The following is a 21399-nucleotide window of genomic DNA, read 5'->3' on the forward strand; positions in this document are numbered from 1 at the left end:
ACTGGTCCTCAGGAAGTAGGAGGACCTCCATATTCATTTCCAAATGAAGGCAAGTGAACCTCCACATAGGAGATCTGGTAATGGAGGCAGAGCACTGGCAGCGCTGGTAGAGCACAGAAACCAGCAACTAGCACAACTGGGCTCCGAACACTAAGACTGGGAGTAAATTGTTTCTATCGGACAAAGAACCGGACTTTTCTACCTCGGTCATCTGCGATGAGCCGGCGGGGGGGTGGCGGAGGGCCCTATCCACTCAGGTTGGCAGGGCCCCCTGGCCTCCATTTAATGCTTGGCAGCACATTAAATCATGTGACCTGAAGTGCTGGCATGTTCCACTGCAAAGGAATCCATTACATTTAACCGAGGCGCTCAGGCGGGAGCGCGAGACCTGCCACAGAAGCACACGGCCCACTCAGAGGACCCTTACAGCGACGAATCGTGCAGGGTGTCCAATCACACGTCGGTGAATCATACGATCTGTCCAGTCATATGCTGAAGAATCATATAAGCTGTCCAATGGTGCGCCAATTAAAAATGTCACGTGGCCATGCGATCGTCGTTATGATGAAAACTTCTATGCAACAATATTCCGACATTCTACATAACATTTACAACTTTGACGGTCGTTAAAAATGTAATGGTGTAAAAGTAATAACAGTTATTATTAGTTAAAGACCCTGGTTAAAGGAGCCCCACTGTGTGAAATGAGGGTCCAATTAGCTTGTGTGTTAGCCTCCAGGCTAGCTGCTACCTTGCAGAGGGCCCAGGCTAATTCGGGTGTCCTGGCTGCAGCCACGGACAGCCAGGTCCCCGCGAGACACGGCTTCGCTGATGAGGACCAAGATCATTAATAATGGCAAGCGGCCCGCTACTTACCCAATTAGCAGCAGCGCCGTGCACACAATAATAAATCCAATTGTGTACTTCAGCGCATTCTTCACTGGCTGTAATGAAAGGAGAAATCACACTTAATGCTTAATTGGATTGTAATAAATTCCCATTCGTCAAGGAGAGTAATTCATATCCTGCCATTGAGAGCGATCCACACCGAGCCCAGCAGGGCTGGCCTCAACCGGGGCCCATCATCGCTCCAGAGACGTCTCACCGCGTGCGGTGTGGTTCCCAGGACCAAGTGGTCCATAGAGAGCCAGAGAGCCGAGCCCCGGAAGTACAGGGCATATCATGGGAGCGAGACGCACGCAGTGCCAACTGCAGCCACTAGGGGCACCACAGAGTCACAGAGTGAAGATAGCTGCATGTCTTTGGACAGACAGACGAGTCACACAAACTCCGCGGAACACGCTGATTTCAGCAGGGCTGCAATCTACACGAGTGACAGGGAACTACGGCCACGGCGCCGGGGACTCACCAGGCAGGCGTCCGCGGTGTCGTCGTCCTTCTCCTCATAGTAGAAATACACGAAGGGAATCCAGAGGAAGACACAGAACAGGGTGATGGAGTACAGGGCTGGGAGAGGAGGAGGAGGAGAAAATGAACTGAAAGCACTGGGCCCGCAAGGGTCTGATAGCCACACAAACCACACATGTGCGTCCCCCTTTCAGCCACAAACAGTCAATAACTCTAAGCTAGTGCTTCCCAAGCTGGTCCTCGGGGACCCCCCTGAAGGACTGGGAGCTGGGAGGGAGCAACAATGTAGACTGTCTGTGAGTCTCCGAGGGACTGGGAGGGAGCAGAAACTTGGACTGTCTGCTGGTCCCCAAGGATGCAGGAAAAACTGCACTAAGGGGGGCTGGGGGTTCTCCATTACTTTTTGAACCCAAAACCCCCCCCGCTCCACAGACAGTATGGGTGTGTTTCGGTCTTAATCACATTCCAGTGAATGTCAGGGAAGGCAGACACCCCCAGGGGCGGCTAATCAGGACATTAACACCCGAGGAGGGGAGTAGAAACGCCGCTGGAGAAAACGAACAAATTAAACCGGGAGATAAAACCAGTATGTGCACACTTGTGGGGGGGCGGGCCCTCGATGGGGAGTCTAAGCGATCACTATTCAAAAGGGGCAGGAATACTTCTCAGATTTGTTTACGACACATTTTTGCATCAATGGGGAAACTTCTCCAGAAAAAGGCTGCATTTTTGTTTTCGGCATTAGCTTGGCGCTACCGCGACCCGGCCAGGCACCTGCAAGAGCCAGAAAAGTGCCACACTGCCCCCCTGAGGGAATTTCAGGGAACACGCCTGCATAGTGACAAGTCATTTTAATTCTGTGGAAGGCTATGGTAAAGCCCCAGGACGAACGCAGCACATTCACACCTATTACACAGCCCTGCTTGGCCAAGAAGTGGTCGAATCGTACCGCGAGTTTCGCTCATGCTTAGAGCTTCAAGGCAACATTGATGCAAAATGACAGAGTCTTTCCCAGAACACAGGCTGACACGGGTTCGGCAAACGAGGCCCAGCACCACTGAGTTTTACTGCTGTCTCACTCCGATCCGTGGCCTTCAGCATGCGTGAGACACACATGTCGACTTCGCACAGGCCCACAACCTCTCTACTTTCCCCCACACAGACCGTCAGCGGCATCCAGCTCGGTTAAGCCCATTGGGGGATGGGGGTGTCCGGGGTAATGGATGCTGTTGCTAGCACTAAGCCCCCGAAAGAGCCTGCAGGAAATGCACAATGGGGGGGGGGGGGGGGGGCAGAGGTGCAGGCTGTAAGCAAAACCATAACTCACTGAGCCAAAAAACGATTCCACTTCTATCCAGAAATGCTGCCTTCTGCCCAATAGCCCGAGAGACATCATTCCAGAATATTCAGTAAGTCGCCGTGCCCAGTAGCTGCGGACATCTCGCGCTGCTCTTCACTGCATGAATCCCAGGAGACAGTGACCATCCCCGCCTTGGTATCGCAAATCAAGCTCCCGTCCTGAGGTGGAACATGAGCACCACCAGCAGGCAGGACAGGGATGAAACACTGGGGCAGAGGCAGACAGTCACCCTGATAACGGGGAGCGCCACACTGGGACAGGACTGGCATCTAGGTGGCGCTATGCTCTGTCACCATCAGCCCTGCGGCTTAATCCTCTGTCATTCTCTACAGGATGAGTGTAGGTGGCTGCGCATCTTGGACTCTCACTCTTGAACGCTCACCCTTCAGGACACCCCAGCGCTTATAAATGCCTCTCATCTCACCACCTTCAGTAATCGCTGGTAACTGAAGTCACGCAGAAATCGGCCCCCGAAACCTGCCTCTTTCCTTCGCAATCCAGTCGCCACCACACCGTTAATGCGAGAACGGCAGCACCTGAGGGCTTCCTGTATCGCCCTGCCGCAGGTCAGCTGACAGACGCCACAGCTCACCGCTGGAGGGTTTCGGCTGCTCTCAGATCAGCAGTGAGCCTACACAGCGGCAGATTTAAGGCTTTCACAAGCGGCTGCTCACTCAGTACGCGCATGTGCCATCGACAGTCCACCGGAATGTTCCACAACACTGGAACATTCCCCAGCACCGCTTTGAAAAAGAAAAAAAAAAAAAAAAAAAAAAAACACACAGTGAATGGCACAGATTTATTAGTGCATCTCATGGGAAACCCGCCCCTCTACTCTGGCCCCCTTCACCCCCCCGAAATGTGGGGGGGGGGGGGGGGGTGTCACAGAGTGGCGCCGGCTTTGGCTGACATTTGTCAAGGCCAGTAAACGAAGACCAGCGGCCAGCAGGACAACGCACTCTCCCACGATGCCTGCGAAAGTCATCCGAGCCACAGCGTCAACGCACTGCTGTGTCATCAGCCACTGCGCTATCAAGTGTGTCTGCGCGTGACCTGCTAAAACCGTGCCTCTGAGTCTCAGCCAATCAGCACAGGCGAGGCCAGGGAAGTCAAGGCAAGCCCTTGAATACCACTCCTTACACTCTGAACTGTTTACACTCACAGCTACAATTACATCACACCTACTTTAATAAATTGAAATTCACAAGTGTAATGGGCTGAACTAATAAACAAGATCATTTCACGATACCGAGTTTTATACATGGAAAAATCCACATATGAGCAACAAATACAGAAATGGTCTGATGCAGTAATGTAACAAATCCATGGCACATCATGAAGAGAAGAGTAACATACTTCAATAAATTCCCACATGCATTTATTCATAGGGATTTACGCTTAATTTTTCCATCCAACGTTAGAGCTCCGATTTCTGCTAATCAACAAGAACGCGTATTTTTCCATCGTTAGGAGCCTGTACTGCTTGCCGCTTCACTTCCTGTGCATGAGCTGAGTACAGACAGATGTGCTGCCGTCGCCACCTGCTGGAGGGAGCCTCACGCCGCGCCCTGCCGCGTGCCGACTGCAGACGCAGAGGAGCCGCTAGCTTACAGGAAGGGTGTCACCTCACTGCCACACATGGAAGACCAAGAAAGGTGTAAAACAGGGGTGGCCAATCTTATCCGCGAAGGGCTGGTGTTTATGCGGGTGTGAGGACTCTTCATCCAATCAGTCCTCTAATTAGTAATCTAATTAGGGAACTGCAGTAAAAACCTGCATACATAACAGCCCTTTCAGGACGAGAGCGGCCACCCCTGGCGTAAAATATTAAGTTCTATTTATTTAGCAGATGCTTTCATCCAAGTCCCTGGAGAAGTTGGGGAGTTAAAGGTCTTGCTCAGGGGCCCAAGGGTGACATTACTCTGCCGTAGAATTTGAACCAGCAACCTTCTGATCGCAGAAACGCACTCTAACCCTAACAGGCTGCAGGGGTGGGGGGGGTCAGATCAGGTGTGCTCAGTACTCAGTGAGTGAGAGGCCTGTAACATTTATTATTATTATTAATAATAATAATAATAATAATAATAATATCATTATCATCATCATCATTATTATTCCACAGTGAGAATGCTAAAGCCAGCAGTGCGGAGCGAGTGCCACACGCTGGTGACAGCCGGTTCCTATCCACACATTCTCCCACCCACTTCCCGCAATGCCGCTAAAGGGCCGGAGCGGACGCTCACTGTAGTATCCGTACAAGACCGTGTCCTCCATCTGTGCTCTGGTCTCATTGCTGGCGGCCCACTCCTGAAACAAGAGAGAGAGGCATCAGCGGGAATGTTGGGCCCAGGCCCACTGCCCGCTGGACGGAGTGCAGCACCATCACCAGGGCGATCCTCCCACTCATCGCTTAGCTCTACGTTTGTTTGAGGATGCAGAGGTGATGGCTCCACTGCCGGGAAGGCCCACCGCTGGCCCTGTCTTCTGACGGTGCTGCCATGGTGAGAAGGTGTGGGGGAGGGGGTGCTGGGTCACTGATAAATGACCACAAGTGGGTCCAGGAACCACGAGATACTCCAGCAGACGCACATGCATGCAGCTCATGTGTTGGCGAGGCAGGCATCTCACTAGTATCACTGCGACTGACACAGGCGCCCTGCCTGTCAGCTGTAGTAATTCCACATAGAGCGTAGAGCAGGGCCCAGCCCAGGACCAATCAGTGACAGCGATTACTGATAGGGACTTGAGGGATAAAATTAACTTTGGAAACCGTATCACTTCACATGACTCTCCTGTGGCGTCAGCGTTGCTGGGGACCGGCCAGGGGGCGGAGCTGGACAGGGGCGGAGCTGGACAGTGCGGCGCTGGTGATGCGCTGGACGTCCCCGTGGGGACCGGCCCAGGGGCGGAGCAGGACAGTGCGGCACTGGTGATGTGCTGGACGTCCCCGTGCACGTCGCAGTCGCGAGTGGTGAAGCAGCCAGGCGTCCGCATCGCCCCCACGCCAGGAGAGATTGTTCCCTTATAAATCATGCAGGACTTCTCTGCTGCCATCCGGCTTTCGGGGACGGATCAGACAGCACGAAAAAGTTAAACGGGGGGGCGGGGGGGTCACAGCCACGACCTCCGACTGCACAGTTCCTCACTCGCCATGCTAATTTCTGCTCTGCTTGCATGTGTCGGCTACATTTTAATGACACGCACAACGTATTTACACGGGGTAACGGCAGCTAAAGGTTAACGATGTTTCTGATCTATTAAAAGATGCGAGTGGAATCGGAAACATCGCTCCGCATAACGAAATGCCATCAAACAAGGGAGAATTCACCCTTAAATAGCGTGGGGGCCACAAATCAAACCATTCAACCCACCGGACAAAAGTACTTCGTCTCTAACCTGCAAGGAATAAACACACACGGGTCTGAATTTCCTGTTAGTAAACGAAAAAGACTCAGTCACACAGACGCTTCAGTTTAATAAAAACCTACCTAAACCTCCTAAACATGAAGAGACAGGACACCAGCAGATATGACACAGACAGAGAGTGAAGGGGCCTAGAGTAACCAAACAAACTGAACCGTTCATCACACTGAAGAGCAGAGACTCTGGGCACCATGTCACTGCAGCACCACCCAAACTCACACTGCTTGTTGTTCCACATTATTGGTGCTTATGATAAAATGATAAAATCTTCAGATAACGTTAACTGGAAGGTACAGTGCTCCTTAACGATCTCTTTTATGCATTATGCGTATCTGGATTAGTTCTTTCACTTTTGAGTCCAGTAAAAGCTGGAGACACCAAAAGGGAAGTGGGCACACACTGTCCTGCTATGTTATTTTACTGTAATTCCCCAATGTCTCATCAGATACATAAGCAGGCACTTCCTGGTTCCAGTCCCCCAGTGGTCGCCGCAGTAACAGCCACGTCAGACGCTGCCGAATCAGCTGAAACACTTGGCTATTCCATCCTGTCCTCATGACAGCCCCATGGTTCCTCTCCCAATCTTACACTAATAAACCACCAAGAAGCTGCCTTCCTAAGTCAGAGGCGTCCAATCAGAAGAAGCCCAAACGGCAGCACAGGCTGAATTTCTCCGGCTCCACCGAGACGACGGAGTATTCCTCCTTTGACCTGACTACCACGTACGCCCCCCACACAACAATGGTGTCCTAGTTTCCGCGAACAATAGGAAAGGTGCACTGTACTCCCCCAAGACTGACGCAGAGTAAGTCAGCTCGGTGTCGGTGTCCAGGATAAGAGAGCAACCTGCTGGACTCGGAACAGCTGGCCTAAAAAAACACCAACTGTGTAAGTGATAACGCCGCTCTTGTGCCAATCAGGATGAAAAGCATGTGCTGCGAACATAAATCTGGGGAGATGCCAGTTCCCGGGGAATGACCTCACATCAGGTTAAGGGCTGTTTCGCATTACAAGAATAACATGGCCATAGACAAGACTGCGTAGGAGAAGATGAGAGCACTGCTCTGTCCCCTCCAAGCTGACCCCCTGGCACGTACCTTATACGTCCCATTGGGATACTTCATGTAGGACACCAGGAAGATGTCCACGGGCAGCAGGGCTGACGTGATGAGTGCAATGGCCAGAGCACATATGGCCGTGATGGTGGAGAGCACCTCGCTCTCCTGGTGACTCTGGTACCTCCGGATGTAGACCCAGCAGAAGGCCAGGATCACCTGCGGGACGGGGGAGAGAGAGAGCGAGGAGAGGAGGCCAAGGCTCATTCATTCATTCATTCATTGACAAACAATAAAACATTTACATTCATACTGGAGCCGCGTGAGAAAGTTACCGCTAACGTTACTACAGGATAGATTAACGGGTATATTTACTGTTTTGCTCCGATTCCCTCCCAACACCATAATGGTAACCAGCGATATCTAAGCGGCTTTCAGTGTGTGTGTGTGATTGGGATATGAGAGAGAGGAGAGAGATGTGTCGTCCCCCCCCCCCCCAACTAATTGCCTGCTCTATTTAGCTACTTCTCCTATCTTTCTTTTCCTTGGAAAAAACCTAAATATATTCATTATTTTATACCTTCTGAATAGTATCTCTTTAATGACAACATAAAAAGGCTGTTGCTCGGCTAATTGCTGAATTCCATACAGCATGCACAGGGAGTGAGGCAGGAATCAGACTTCTCAAGCGACGGCAACGATTGTCGGCGTGGGGGGGCCGTCACAAAGAAATGTTACCGGCAGAAACACTGCAGACCATGTCTGTGCGTCTCATGGAGTCTAACAAAATAGGCCCACAGGGATCAATAAAGTATCAATATTCTACTCTCAGCTTAGAACACATCTCCCCAGTTTGAAAAGAATATTTGCATTCTTTACGTAAACATGAAATAAAGTGATCGGTGAGAGGCATTTTTGGTCTATCGGGGACAGCGAGGGCAGTGTACTGTGCTGGACAGGAAGGGGGGACGCATCACACGCTGTTAGGACACGGTCAAACACAAACCTACTGAGGCGGGGCTGACATTTGCAGACGGGCCAATCACAGCCCTGAGACTATGGAGACATGTGATCAAGTGACGAGTTGAGTCTGACCCCATGTGCGCCCAGGGCACTGCTGGCGTGATCAAGGGCACAGTGCGGGTCTCGGGTGTGGGTGGAACATTTCAGGCAAACACATTGGGCAGACAGACAGTGGCATGTTCGGAAAAGACCAGAAACCCAAGCAGAACAGGAGACACAAATACGGCAATATGCACAAAGAGCAAGCAGAATTAACATCCAGGCCCACAGTGGCTGATCATTCAAATATGACAAGCCCTGAGTCACATTCCAGCACATTCTAACACTGACTGACTGAGAAGTTCATTCAAGCAAAAGTTTCAAAGTCAAAATATCAGCACAGTGTCGCTTAGATCAGCTGTGCATAATTTAAAATTCGCTGTTTAATGAAATATAAACAACTTTTAAGTTTCAAAGACAAGCACAGACAGACGACTTGAAAAAGAGGGATGCAAATGTGATTTCAGCCCTCAGTGGCGAGTTTATAGGGCAGGATAATCCAGTGACAGTCAGTCACATTGGTGGCCCACTCTGAGTGTCACCTGTCATACAACCATATTCACCCTGTGGACTATTACTTTAAAGATGGCAGAAAGTAACCCTAACCCCGTCTGCAGTACTACTGCGATCCTACACACCTGTCATTGCTGTACTACATGATCCCAGGAAAAGGGAAACACACCCAGCAGATTCAATTAAAGAGCATTAACACCAATAATAAATAGGCAAAGTCAATTATAATTTATTTCCTCACTCAGAAAATCGAAAAGGCACTCCGTAGCAGTTTCAAAATCGATATGTACACAGTGATCAATAATATATTTGTTCCACTGAAAATCAGCAGCGTGGCTGGGGCCTATGTTTAATTAAAATCTGCGGGTATGTCGTAAGTTCTGCTGGTATGACGAGTCTGCCGCGGTTCTTTCTAGAGGTCCTCGGGACAGAGAGATTCTCATTTTTAACAGTAAACCTTTCTGTTGTGGAGACGACGAAGCAGCCATACCGAAAGCGATGGGGCTGGTAGTAAGGAAACAGCAGGAGTGACTGCAATGCAGCAGACGTGTGGAGAAAACAGGCGGAAGCCTTTTTAACAAACATCGCAGACACGAACATCCATTTTGACAAGTAAATATGGGAAATGAAACATTATACAGTTCAACCAATGTTTAGTGCTAGTACAATTACAAAGCTTCTGCGTCATTAACTTTCGTGAAGTTTGAATGTAATGTAAAAAAGCGCAGATTGAACACAGGCCGGTCCGCTTCAGACCAAGACCAAGAATTCCTGATGCTTATGAACCAGTCAGGTAGAGTCCGGCAGGTAACCTGGACTGGACCCAGATAATGGCTAAACACGGGGGTGGAGCTGTTGTTGGATGTTCATGCGAGATTGTAAGAGAAGCTGAGGCCACTAAAGAGGGACTTACAGCCCGAAATCACCGCCACCCAGGCGGTCAGGGTCCCCTCGTACCCTAACACGCCTCGGTAACAACCCACCAGGCGCCCCGTACATGCCGAGAGCAAACCGACGTCATTCGCCGCCATTGCCGCCGTAAGTAATATCGGCCGCCAGCCGGAGCGGAGTCCGGAGCACCCGTGTGAAGAAGAACGACAGCGGGGAGATAAAGGACCGAAAGGCCGCCTTACCACAAGAACAAGAGCGAAAATGCCCCAGCCGAGCACCGACTCTGACAGCATCGCAGCAGACGCCATGTTCACTTCCTGCAACAAAGTCCGGGGGCGGAGCCGCGTCCTCTAGCACTGATCTCGGGTCGGTTTGGCGGCCGACTGTTGGCGCCTGCGCGACGGATACGTGGGTTTTGGCTGATCACAGATCAGACCATACGTGCTCAGAGACGATGGCGTGCGTCATGACGTATGGTGGGCGGGACTTCGGATTAGATGAACGTCTGTAGAATCGAGGCAAACATTATTCGTATGCGTAATGTTTGTTATAACATATTTTAATAAAATTCCTTAAAAAGGAATATACTATAAAATAAGTATTGTAAATTTCAGTGTTATTTAATACCAGGTTTGGAGTGTATTTTTAAGTCAGCTACTCCACCCTATTAAGATTAAACTGATCTCGTAGCAAGGAGGTGGGAAGCGTCTGTTGAAGGAATGAACCCACCAGGTAGATGACTGGCTGAAAGCCGGCCAGGAAAAGCTGCTCCGTGGGTAGGAGGGATTCGTGAGCTGCTTTCAGAGACTGGAGCAGATTTTTGGTTAATTGCACTATGGATGGATGGATGGATGAACAGAATACAGTGATTGCACATATAATTGGTTTGTATGGACTACTGGATTGGGTGATCCGAGAGGCTGAGGGAAAGGATGTTATGAAGAAAACCCAGGAGACGTCTTGAGAAAGTGTCCAACGGTGGATGCCTGTGTGTATGTTGTGTGTGGAGTGTAGCGGGGTTGAGGAAATCCCAGTCACATCATACCGGTCAGCACAGGCAGATCAGACCTCTTCTAGCTGTGAGCCCTAAAGACTGATTCATACTTCTGATGGAATGTACGCTGTAGGTAACGGCGTCGGCTGGCGCTGGTAGCTGCGTGTCTTGGGAGGTGCGCGTCGGGCTACGGCGTAGCCGTACGGCTACGCAGCTGCGTACAGAGCAGATTCTACACAGGAGTATAAATCAGCCTCGAGGCAATGAGTAACGGAGTTGACAGGAACGAGTAAAAGCCCCCGCCTTGTTTATAATTTTAATTTATTTATTAGGGCCTCAGGAGTAAATGTGAGAGGCCTGTTTTTCTTTATTAGGCCGGCTGCGGCTATGTTTTCCTGTTTGACATTAGTCCTGGTTTAGCCTGTGCACACTGGTGTGGTGCATAGTTTAGCCGCTTTTCTTAGTAAATATGCGATATCGGTCCTCCGAGGCCTCAAGAATGGCTATAAATGTGACATATATAACCAATGCATAATGTCTTACAGTCTGGGCATATAAATACATAAAACCGTTACCTACAGACACACGCACGCCTGCATGCAAGCAAAGGTTTCGAATGCATCTCTTTTGACGTGCTCGGTAATGGCCAACAGCAGAGGTTTATTGTAACAAGAAGAAGATGTTCAGTGTTTATTACAGCCAGTGTCTCATTATAGCAGTAATAAAATGACATTCGATTACAGCCAAGTGGCTCATAAAGCCGGGGGAAGGCAGACTGCCTAGGCAGCAGGAGGGACAGCCTCTGTTTGTCTTCAGAGATCCAGTGAACGACGTAAATTGCTGCAGGCACTGCTGATGAATTCTTAATGCCCCGTAGATGATCGCTGCTCTGACACGAACTCAGATTCCTTTCCGCTGGCATTCCTCCATGTTTCCCGGACAAAGATTTGGGATCAGTGTCTTGTATTTTGTCTAATTCCAAGCCTCCCCTTGCCAGTGCTGGAAGGCACTTGGTTCTGCTAACTCTGAAAATAGAAAATGCCCAGTCTGACCCCCCAGCCCTGCCTGCATGCCAAGCTACTGTAAGTTAATAACACTGCGAATGATACAGGTAATGCAGAAGTTAAACATAATGTAATGAGATGGGCCTCAGTTTCAAGAGGGCAAAACCTAGATTATCTACGAGGCACACAGTCATCTTGAACCTGTCCAATTAATTAACGTAGCTGTGGGAAATATGATATGGAGGCATAAGCCAATTAAAATGATAAGGGCAGGCTGACTCAGCTCTGAGAGGGTAATATGCAGCCCTGGGCAGAGATCCGAGGACGGATAGACTGTCCACCTCAGGCCAGATTAAAGACCCTGCCCTGTCATTAGCCGCAGCAAAAAGTAAACAAAAATAAGCTGCTTTATTTCATGGTGTAAAATCGCCTAGTGCAGAACTGGAAACTGAAATCAATATCTCTGCCTTCTACTTCAGTTACAAATGGAAAGACCATGTCAGCGAATGTAATCAGAGCCAAAACCTTAAATGCATCGCTTCAGATACAATAAAACAGTCATCCTGTTTTATAGGACTCTACAGTAATGCCCTGTTATTTTATAAAACAGCACAAGGGGGTATGGCCTGAGGGGATTCACTGATATATATGGACAGTTGGAGGTGTGATCTGAGGGGATGCACTGTTTATATATGGACAGTTGGGGGTGCGGTCTGAGGGGATGCACTGTTTATATATGGACAGTTGGGGGTGTGATCTGAGGGGATGCACTGTTTATATATGGACAGTTGGTGGTGCGGTCTGAGGGGATTCACTGACATATATGGACAGTTGGGGGTGCGGTCTGAGGGGATTCACTGACATATATGGACAGTTGGGGGTGTGGTCTGAGGGGGATGCACTGTTTATATATGGACAGTTGGGGGTGCGGTCTGAGGGGATTCACTGACATATATGGACAGTTGGGGGTGTGGTCTGAGGGGATTCGCTGATGTAAATGGCCAGTTGGGGGTATGCTCCAAGGGTATTCACTGACATATATGGACATTTGGGGCTGTGGTCTAAGCACATTCAGAGATACATACATTTGGGGGTGTGGTCTGTTTGTATTTACTTTTTATTCATTAGATGTTTTTTTTCAAAGTGACAAACAAGTGACAAGCAGAGAACAGGGTCAGCTGATTGAGGGCCATGCTCAAGGCTTCAACAGTGACATCATTCTGTCTGCCCCAGAATTTGAACTGGCGATCGTCCAATCACAGACCTGCTGAGCCACACAGCCCACTGCATTTATAAATGGCACTTTAAGGAAGTCCATATTTTGTTCTGTAACTAAAGCTTAAAACCCAAACAGTCACTTCACGCACTTCCTGTTTTCTGCTTTAACGTGCTTTTCTTCACACAGCATTGGTTGACGTGACCACGTGATGACGAGCATCCCATTGATCACTAGGGCAACGGTGAACACAGGAAGGAACACAAACAGGTGGAAGGCACTCTGGCTATAGGGGAGGAATTACACATCAACCCATTTATGGGGTTTGATCCAGTACCCATGGGCGGCATGGTGGTGCAGTGGTTAGCACTGTTGCCTCACACCTCTGGGACCCGGGTTCGAATCTCCGCCTGGGTCACATGTGTGTGGAGTTTGCATGTTCTCCCCATGTCGTCGTGGGGTTTTCTCCGGGTACTCCGGTTTCCCCCACAGTCCAAAAACATGCTGAGGCTCATTGGACTTGCTAAATTGCCCGTAGGAATACATGTGTGTGTGAATGGTGTGTGAGTGTGCCCTGTGATGGGCTGGCCCCCCATCCTGGGTTGTTCCCAGCCTCGTGCCCATTGCTTCCGGGATAGGCTCCGGACCCCCTGCGACGCAGTAGGATAAGCGGTTTGGAAAATGGATGGATGGATCCAGTACCCTTTAGAGCAGGGGTGGCAGTCTTATCCGCAAAGGGTCAGTGTGTGTGTGCAGGTTTTTGGGATAACATGTAGGTCACCTGTTCAAACCCAGGTGTGAGGACTCTTCAGTCAATCAGTCCTCTAATTAGTAAACTAATTAGGGAGTTACAGCGAAAACCCACACACACACCAGCCCTTTGCGGATAAGATTGGCTACCACTGCTTCAGAGAGTATGAAATGGATTTTCCTGGGCAGGACAGCAGAAGATTACACACATTGTAGACATGCATTTACTGGGATTCTGGCTTGCGGTGAGAGATCACTAAGGGGATACTGACCCAACCACCGGGGATGAACATCGGAAGGCAAAAAACTGTCTGGCAGCAAGTCAGCTTGAAAAATGAATATGAGAGCAGAAAGACAAGGAAGAGAGAGACTGTGAGAGCTTCAGAACAGCACCAACAGAGTCCGAAGGCACTCGTGAACACTGTACAGTGAACACTGAGTTCCAGTAGCTGCTGACAGTGACGGTAACCTGCCTCTGCAACTCAACATTTTCATATTGAGGCAGCCCTGCACAGGAACATTTTCTCATTGGTTTTGCTAGATCCAGAAGCATTTTCTCATTGGTTCAGCTTTTCACAGAAGCATTTTTCAATAGTTTCTGGTCTACAAAGCAGTGTTTTCTTATTGGTTCTTTCCTACGTAGTGGCATTTTCTCATTGGCTTGTCTCTTTGCAGCAGCACTGCCTTATTGGTTTTGCTCTATGAGGCAACATTTTCTTATTGGTCTCGGTTTGTGGCAGCATTTTTCATTGGCTCAGGTCTACATAGCAGCATTCTCTCATTGGTTCACCGCTTCACAGCAGCATTTTCGTATTGACAATCTTGCCAGTGCAGAGTGTGTCGCCTTAGGGTTTAGTTGAAGAAGCCACGGGGTCTGCAAATGACATGTGTTAATTATATGATTAATTATATGTTTAATTGTTATTGAATTGTATTGCCCAAGCTTAGTGTCACCTGTATATGTGTCCATCATGTGTCTCACAGAGAGCAAGACTAAGCAGGCAAAAAGAGAATTTCCCAACAGAGGTAAATAAAGTATCACTATTCTATTCTATTCTATTCTATTCTATTCTATTCTATTCTATTCTATTCTACTGACTGATGCATCATGCTGCCACCTGCCCCAGAAATTCCTTGTATTTTTGTGGTTTGCAAATAAAGCTTCTGGTTCTGAACTGCAGAAAGGCAGCAGAAAGGATCCAAACTCCCGGCAGCTCAGTGAAAGCTTCGTACTCATAACTGCACACCTAAAAGTGGGCTTTGGGAGGTAACTGCCGAGGGTCCTTGTGTCGGCATAACCCACCACGACGAGGCCTTCCAGCTGCATGCTGCCAGCTCAGCACTAACTAATGCGCTGCGGCCGCAGGGCTCGCCGAAAACGCTCCGCGCCGACGTGTGTGCGTGGACTGAGGTGTAGTCGCGTACAGAATTCAAATTTCATGCAGTTCTGCATAATCTGCCCTAAATTACACACCTTCATCTAAATCACCTGCTGCATATATACTCAGACCCCTCTGGCCAACGTCTCAACCAGCTTGCTAACCTGCATTTCACTAAGTCCTTTGGCCACAGTGTTTGCAGCTCAGACTATGGGCCAACTAACATAAGGCCAAGCAGATTTGTGACCCAGCATGGGGCTGCACTATAACCTTAATGTTGGTCAGCTCCCTCTAGTGGTGACTAAACACTGGTACAGGAGTCACTGATAATGTCTTGCCTTCCTTTTCCCATGCAATTGGTATTTACCTTTCTCCCCTATGGGGCGTGCAACGGGCCAGAGCAAATTAACAGATAAAGAGGGGCAATGTACTTACACAACCAGGAAGTCCAACATATAATCAATAAGTAGAACTTAATAAAAATCAATGATATATAGACGCACACATACGCAGATGAAGGTTCAGTGAGAAGTCAGTGTAGCCTTTGGTTTAAAAGTCTTTACGTTTTTAATTATTTCCTTGGACACAATAATAAAATGACAGCATCTTTTCAGTCAGATGGGCCCACATAGAGAAGTGTGTTGTTTCACATCATATACACCGAAAACCAGTGTTAATAAAGAGTGTGAGGACCTTTAAAAGGCCACTATGTCATTTCTGCTACTTCATGTGGGAATAAAGTATTGTAACAACATATTTATTTGTGCATTTTTCATGCATATTGCGGAACAGAAGGTCAGAAAACGTCGCTGATTACAATATCTGACCATTAGAGCACTGGGTGGCTCTGTTACCATAGCAGCCAGACCAGTGAAATTTCCTGTGTGTGAACATTTGGTAAAATGGACCACCCAATTCTGGGACTTGAACCAGCAACCTTCTGATCACAGCCAGAGCATCCACAGCCAGAGCATCCAAACCTGTGGAGCATTCCTCCTCCTGGAGGAATCACCAAGAACAGGTCTGGGTGGAGGGCACCGGTGAGAATAGGTAGGGGCATTTCATCATGGCAGTCTGCAGGTACAGACTCAGACCCTGACAGGGAAGGACATCTATGAACTGGTGGTTAGACGTGATAAGGTAAACTGTTATGCACGTCATTTGCCCACAGCGGTACACTGTAATCCCAAAAGTTATTTGCATTCAAATGGTTTAGCTATAATCACTGATGGTAATTAATTTTCTCTGTAAAACTAAAATCATATTACTGTGTCAGACAGAACTCATTGGTTGAAGCTTTTTGCACTTAACCTATATTGTTTTGCATGTGATGCACTAAAATGAATACATTTAACATGGTTCTTTCTATTTTAAGTTTATTCTAATAAATAGTTTAAGTTCAATTTTTATAAGAGAATAAGTTTTAAACTCAACAATCAAATAATAAAAGTAAATTTGATGTTTACTGATTATGTTTAGTTGAAAGTACTTTCACTATTTTTAAGTTTTTGTTGCCCCTCCCATATTTTTCCCGCTGGAACCGAAGAGACTTCTGGACTTGTTTGTCAGAAGAAATGAAGACAAGTCGTTTTTGGTGGTTTTGCCAGGGCTTGGACATGTTTGTTTCAGTCTTCAGTCGATAGGGAGTACTTTTCCTCAAACCTTCACGCAAACTGGTGAGTTAAATCTTTGTATTTCAACGTTAAGCAAAAATAGTTGCATGTTACATTACGCAAATGTGCACGCTAATTCAATCTACAGTGAACCCTCGTTTACCGCGTTACGTCCCAAAAACAACCCGCAATAAGTGAAATCCGCAAAGTAGTGAAAAGTATTTATTATGTAAGGAATAATTGACGACGGGCCGTTGATTATTAGAAAAATAATGCACACCCGAGGTGGTGATTCGCGTCGTGGCCGTTACACCTCGGGTGTGCATTATTTTTCTAATAATCAACGGCCCGGAGTCAATTATTCCGCTTATTACATTATTACACCAATGCCAGTATTGGACAGCTTTAGTGAGACAAGCAGCCAGGCAGATACAGAGATCTTGTCTGTCTCATCATCATCGGTGGAGGTGCGCAAAGAGTGGCCTGACCCGTTTATCATTCCAAAGTTTTCCGTTAGTGTAGAATACCAACTTCGCCAAGGAAATCTTACATACCTCCGTGATGCAACCTACCTCAAAATCTCAAAAGACCTGAAGCATTGCATCCTTGACAAGCTGGCCGAGGCTATTTATAGTTATAAAGCCTACCCAGAAGACGAGGACATTGATGATGTAGCAAAGGCCTTAGTAGCGGAACATCCATGCCTCAAAGAACGAGGCTCATCATCTGGCTATCAAGGTTGGAAGAACAGCCTTAAATTTAAAATGGGCAACTACAGAAATGATATGCGCAAGCTGGGACACCCAGATGTAACTGTAAATGCTGGCAAACGTGGAAAATGCAATTCTGATGGTGAACCTCCACACAAAAACATAAAGAAACCACGAAAAGGAGAAGTAAACTACCTCCCAGACTTCCCACAGGGAATGGATAGCGCTAGTCTTCAAACTTCCCGAGAAGCCATGGTTGATGAAATGAAGAAAAAATCTCCGGATGTTTCCATCATAAAACATGCCATGAACACCACTTTTGCCTTAAGAAGAGCAGAAGTAGTGAAGGATAAGCCTGACATCAGGCAGATGGTTCAGCGGTGGCCAGCGCTTTTTACTGAAAGCCAGGTTTGTGATTTTATTTTATGTTTTTCATCTAGTTTTAGTATTTTTGAAAATAATAACTGGGCTTGTTTTAAAGGTCAACTTGGAATTCACCAGAATTACTGGAAAAAGCCTCATAGGAGAATTCTTTTCTGCTCTGGATGGTCTGTATCCTGGCTTAGAAGAGGTCTTCACGAGAAAGACAGGACGTGTGGGCCAAGAACTGGCAGACCTTCGGAAGCAAAAGCAGGTGAGTTGGCATCATATTTTATTCTTTTATTTGTACAGCATGTCTCATCTCATGAGTTAGAGTGGTAAATGTGTCTGTTTTAACATGTTGCAGAGCATGGAGCCCACTGTCAACAGATGTTACGCCTTGAGGGGACTTCCAATTATTCTTGGGGACAATGCCTCCAAGTTCTTAACGAGTCAAAAAGTAAGTATATAGGAATATTGTAATTTTACCTTTTCTTTTGATATACTGGTTTATTAATTTACCATATTCCAAAAACATACACACATGGGTCTAGATTTATTTATTTTATTATTTTTATTGTTGATTTACACAGGTATGTCTCTTGAGACTCTGAGTCGCATTTGCAAGAGAGACCTTTTAACAGTTTTTACAAATCCTGTAAAACATACAATGTAGTCAGAGTCCTTCACATGGTTTTTAAAATGTTGATGGGTAATAAAGCTGTCCACAGACTATAGATATTATTGTTCCCAAAATGAAATAATTTTTCATGTACACAGCGCATAAATAATAAAGAAACAGACAAAACAACAACAATCATACTGTAGACAGAGTACATTGGGATCTGCTGTTAAGAAAAATGAGCCTTCCTTCATTTTAGTACCATGTACAGTACCTCTATACTGAGTGTAGAGGGTTGAGCAGGGAAACCACCTCATATAGTAGTGATTTGGACATGGAGGGATAGAAATTGCAACTTAAATTACTTTAAGATCAGCTTTGAAGTGTTTGCTTTGCTTTTGGCCCAAATAGGTCACACAATATTTTAATCCAGAATGTTTGGACACAGTTTATATTTCATGCAAAATTTAGTTGTTGTTTTTTTGTCTGAAATTAAATGTAAATTAAATGTATGCATAATTTCTAGAAATGTTGAAACATTAGATTAAGCAGAGGAATAGAGCTAAATTTGGATATTCCACAAATTGGGCAAAATCATTGTCCAAAACAAAGTAAAAAATAGTGCTGAAAATGTCATCAAAACATGCAGTTAAATGTGAGAAAATATTACACAGGATGGTCCATTTGGTAAATGTAAAATTGTAAAGGTACCCACAGATAACAAAACATTTTGTTTCTGCACTCTGATAAAAGCCACCTTGGCTGAAATGCATTGGGTAATTTTTTTAATTGAAGGCCATGATAAAATAAAGGCTTGTAACTTTTTCATAACAGACAGAGTGCCTTGGTTTTTGTTTATTTGTCTGTGGGTACCTTTACAAGTGGACCAGAGTAGAAGAGTGAACCAATGGACGGTGTTAGATGAAGCTCATCATCTTTATTTCAAATGTAAAATGCAGAGGACAAACTTCATTATACAGTTGTATAATGACAATAAGCCTTACAGATTCCCCAGATTTTCCGTTTTTTTTTTTTTTTTTTTTTTTTTTTTTTACAATTAACTTGTACTTAAATAATAAACAGCATTTATAGAAATACAATACTTTGACCTTTTATACTTGTGTTACTCTCCACCAACAGGTTAACTCACTGTTTTCCCCCCTCTGTAGAATGCTGCTGATGGTGACCTTGAAATCCCAATAGGAATCATCTTCAATGGTGAAAACGGAAGTCCAGAGCAAGAACTGAACCCCTCCCAACTGGGGATCCTTCTAGAGGGCAATGTGGTTATGGATTCCATCTGCAGTCTTCCTTTGGCAATGTGTCTCCTGTTCGGACTGACTTATGCACTCCACTTGGAGTACCCAAAGTGCATGAAGAATACCTTCCTGTTTATCCAGCAGATTATGCTGAATCTGGGACGAAACGATCCTCCTCCAAAACTCCAAAGGCTAAAAAATGAGCTTTCAATGTGAGATACTGAGATATGTTCTTACCTTAGCTTTGAAGAGTTGATGCATACCAGTAACCCTAGTGCACTCTGAAGCATAGACTGAGTTACTGGGGGGATGAAGAAGTGCTCCTACAGTGTTATTACACCTTGTAATATAGTACCCCTTCTTATCGGCTTAGAAAATCCACACATTAAATTTAGTTAAACTAAACTTGGAAGAGTGTCACTTTGAGGCTTTGCTCCATTTGCATGACTGAGGGCACGCACAAAGACAAAACTGGTACACATCAACTCGTCAAAGCTAAGGTAAGAACATATCTTATGTAAAATCAGTGACCTATTCCTTTAATTTCATTGTCTCGCTGGGGCCATTCCTTATTCCATAGTTTTTATTTTTCCAAGTTAAAATATTTGTGGAAATAAGTTTTACTGTTACAACTTGTTACCCAGAGTGTCACACCAAAGTTCTTTACTTGTGATACACAGTTTTATCTGTTTAAAAGGATTGTTTTAAAGAAAATGTTTTATATGAAGTTCAATTGTGCACTTGTTTCACTTACTGTGAAAAAAAAACTACCTCAGAGACCACAAATAAGTTCTTGTCAAAAAGTGTCTTGGAATAACTGAAATATTGAAATAATGTTTCTGAAAGAAATGTTTTCTTAGAAGCGCCATGTGTAAAAATTGTAATACTGTTCAAAGGAAAACAAAAGTCTTGTTTTGTTATAAATAAAGTAAAAAAAAAAAACACTTTAGTGTTCTTTGGTTTTGAGTGTGTTTGCCTTGACATATTAAGTTTTAGTAATAATAATACATTTAATTAAAAGACGCTTTTAATTAAACAATATGCAAAAAAATGAGTTTTGTAATATTAGCACCACTTAAACAATTGAGTTTTTTCTATTAGTATTAAGTTAACTGTACTTAAACAAATTATTTTTTAAATATTGAATACTTAAACAGTTTAGGTAGTGATGACTCAATATAGTACATTGTGACAATTTTACTTTTAAGTTTACTCTACTAAATCAGTTGATTTTTGGTTTTGGGTTGATTACTCAAATCATTTGAAGGGAATCGGTTTCCTCAAACGATTTAAGTGGATTGAACTTATCCGGGTTTACAGTGTACCAGATCCCAGGAATGCATGCAGTAGGCAGGACCAAATAGCCAAAGAATCTGTGGGATTTAATTAGACAAAACATTATACAAGGCATCACATTTTAATGTTCGGGACATTAAAAAGTCGTAATTCAAGTGCTCCGGAGCCAACATAATTCCAGATGCAATGTTGGCATTCGGGGTTGTAGTCGTGAATGAATCCGAACGATCCCTGAAGCATTTGTACATCTCGGATGTTTTAACAACCATACTGGAATTCTCGGACAGATTTGGTCTCCGGGCTAAGACTCTAGGAAGTAGCCTGATGTAATGTATCAAGATTAATATTGTGTGTAAAAGTGAATTTAGGACACAAACGCCGAAATGCGTTGTAGGATGCGCTTTAACTTGACGCAGCTTTTAACTTAAAATTTCTAGCTTATGCGTCAGCCTTTACGGCAATGTGCGAATAGGGGGCTTCGCGCGCTGTCCGGCTTCCACACCATACCAAGAAGTTGCGAAACG

At 46.0% G+C, this 21399-nt stretch overlaps 2 protein-coding genes across 6 annotated transcripts in view; one reads left to right on the top strand and one right to left on the bottom strand.

The window, feature by feature from the left end:
* lmbrd1 (LMBR1 domain containing 1) overlaps positions 1–10059 on the bottom strand; it is a 33300-nt gene extending 23241 nt beyond the window's left edge. Inside the window, exons 1-5 of the mRNA XM_049007524.1 lie at positions 9915–10059; positions 7249–7425; positions 4972–5035; positions 1370–1467; positions 877–944 (exon numbers count right to left, since the gene is read on the bottom strand). Coding sequence (XP_048863481.1) covers positions 877–944; positions 1370–1467; positions 4972–5035; positions 7249–7425; positions 9915–9980 — 473 coding nt within the window. The 5' untranslated portion in view covers positions 9981–10059. The remainder of the gene's footprint in view (positions 1–876; positions 945–1369; positions 1468–4971; positions 5036–7248; positions 7426–9914) is intronic.
* A 6135-nt stretch (positions 10060–16194) lies between these two features.
* Positions 16195–20523, top strand: LOC125739281 (uncharacterized). Of its 5 annotated transcripts, XM_049009194.1 has the most exons (6): positions 16195–16691; positions 17552–17746; positions 17820–17972; positions 18066–18158; positions 19490–19791; positions 20080–20523. In XM_049009194.1, the coding sequence occupies exons 2-6, from the start codon at positions 17555–17557 to the stop codon at positions 20081–20083; spliced, it is 744 nt and encodes a 247-aa protein (XP_048865151.1). In that variant the 5' UTR covers positions 16195–16691; positions 17552–17554; the 3' UTR covers positions 20084–20523. The 5 variants fall into 5 exon arrangements, 2 of the variants coding, with proteins under 2 accessions (XP_048865151.1, XP_048865150.1); XR_007397111.1 differs by having other exon boundaries at positions 17840–17972; positions 19490–20523; XM_049009193.1 differs by having other exon boundaries at positions 19490–20523.
* Positions 20524–21399: the final 876 nt, after the last annotated feature.

This window comes from Brienomyrus brachyistius, chromosome 3 (assembly GCF_023856365.1).
Source record: "Brienomyrus brachyistius isolate T26 chromosome 3, BBRACH_0.4, whole genome shotgun sequence".
Lineage (NCBI taxonomy): Eukaryota > Metazoa > Chordata > Actinopteri > Osteoglossiformes > Mormyridae > Brienomyrus > Brienomyrus brachyistius.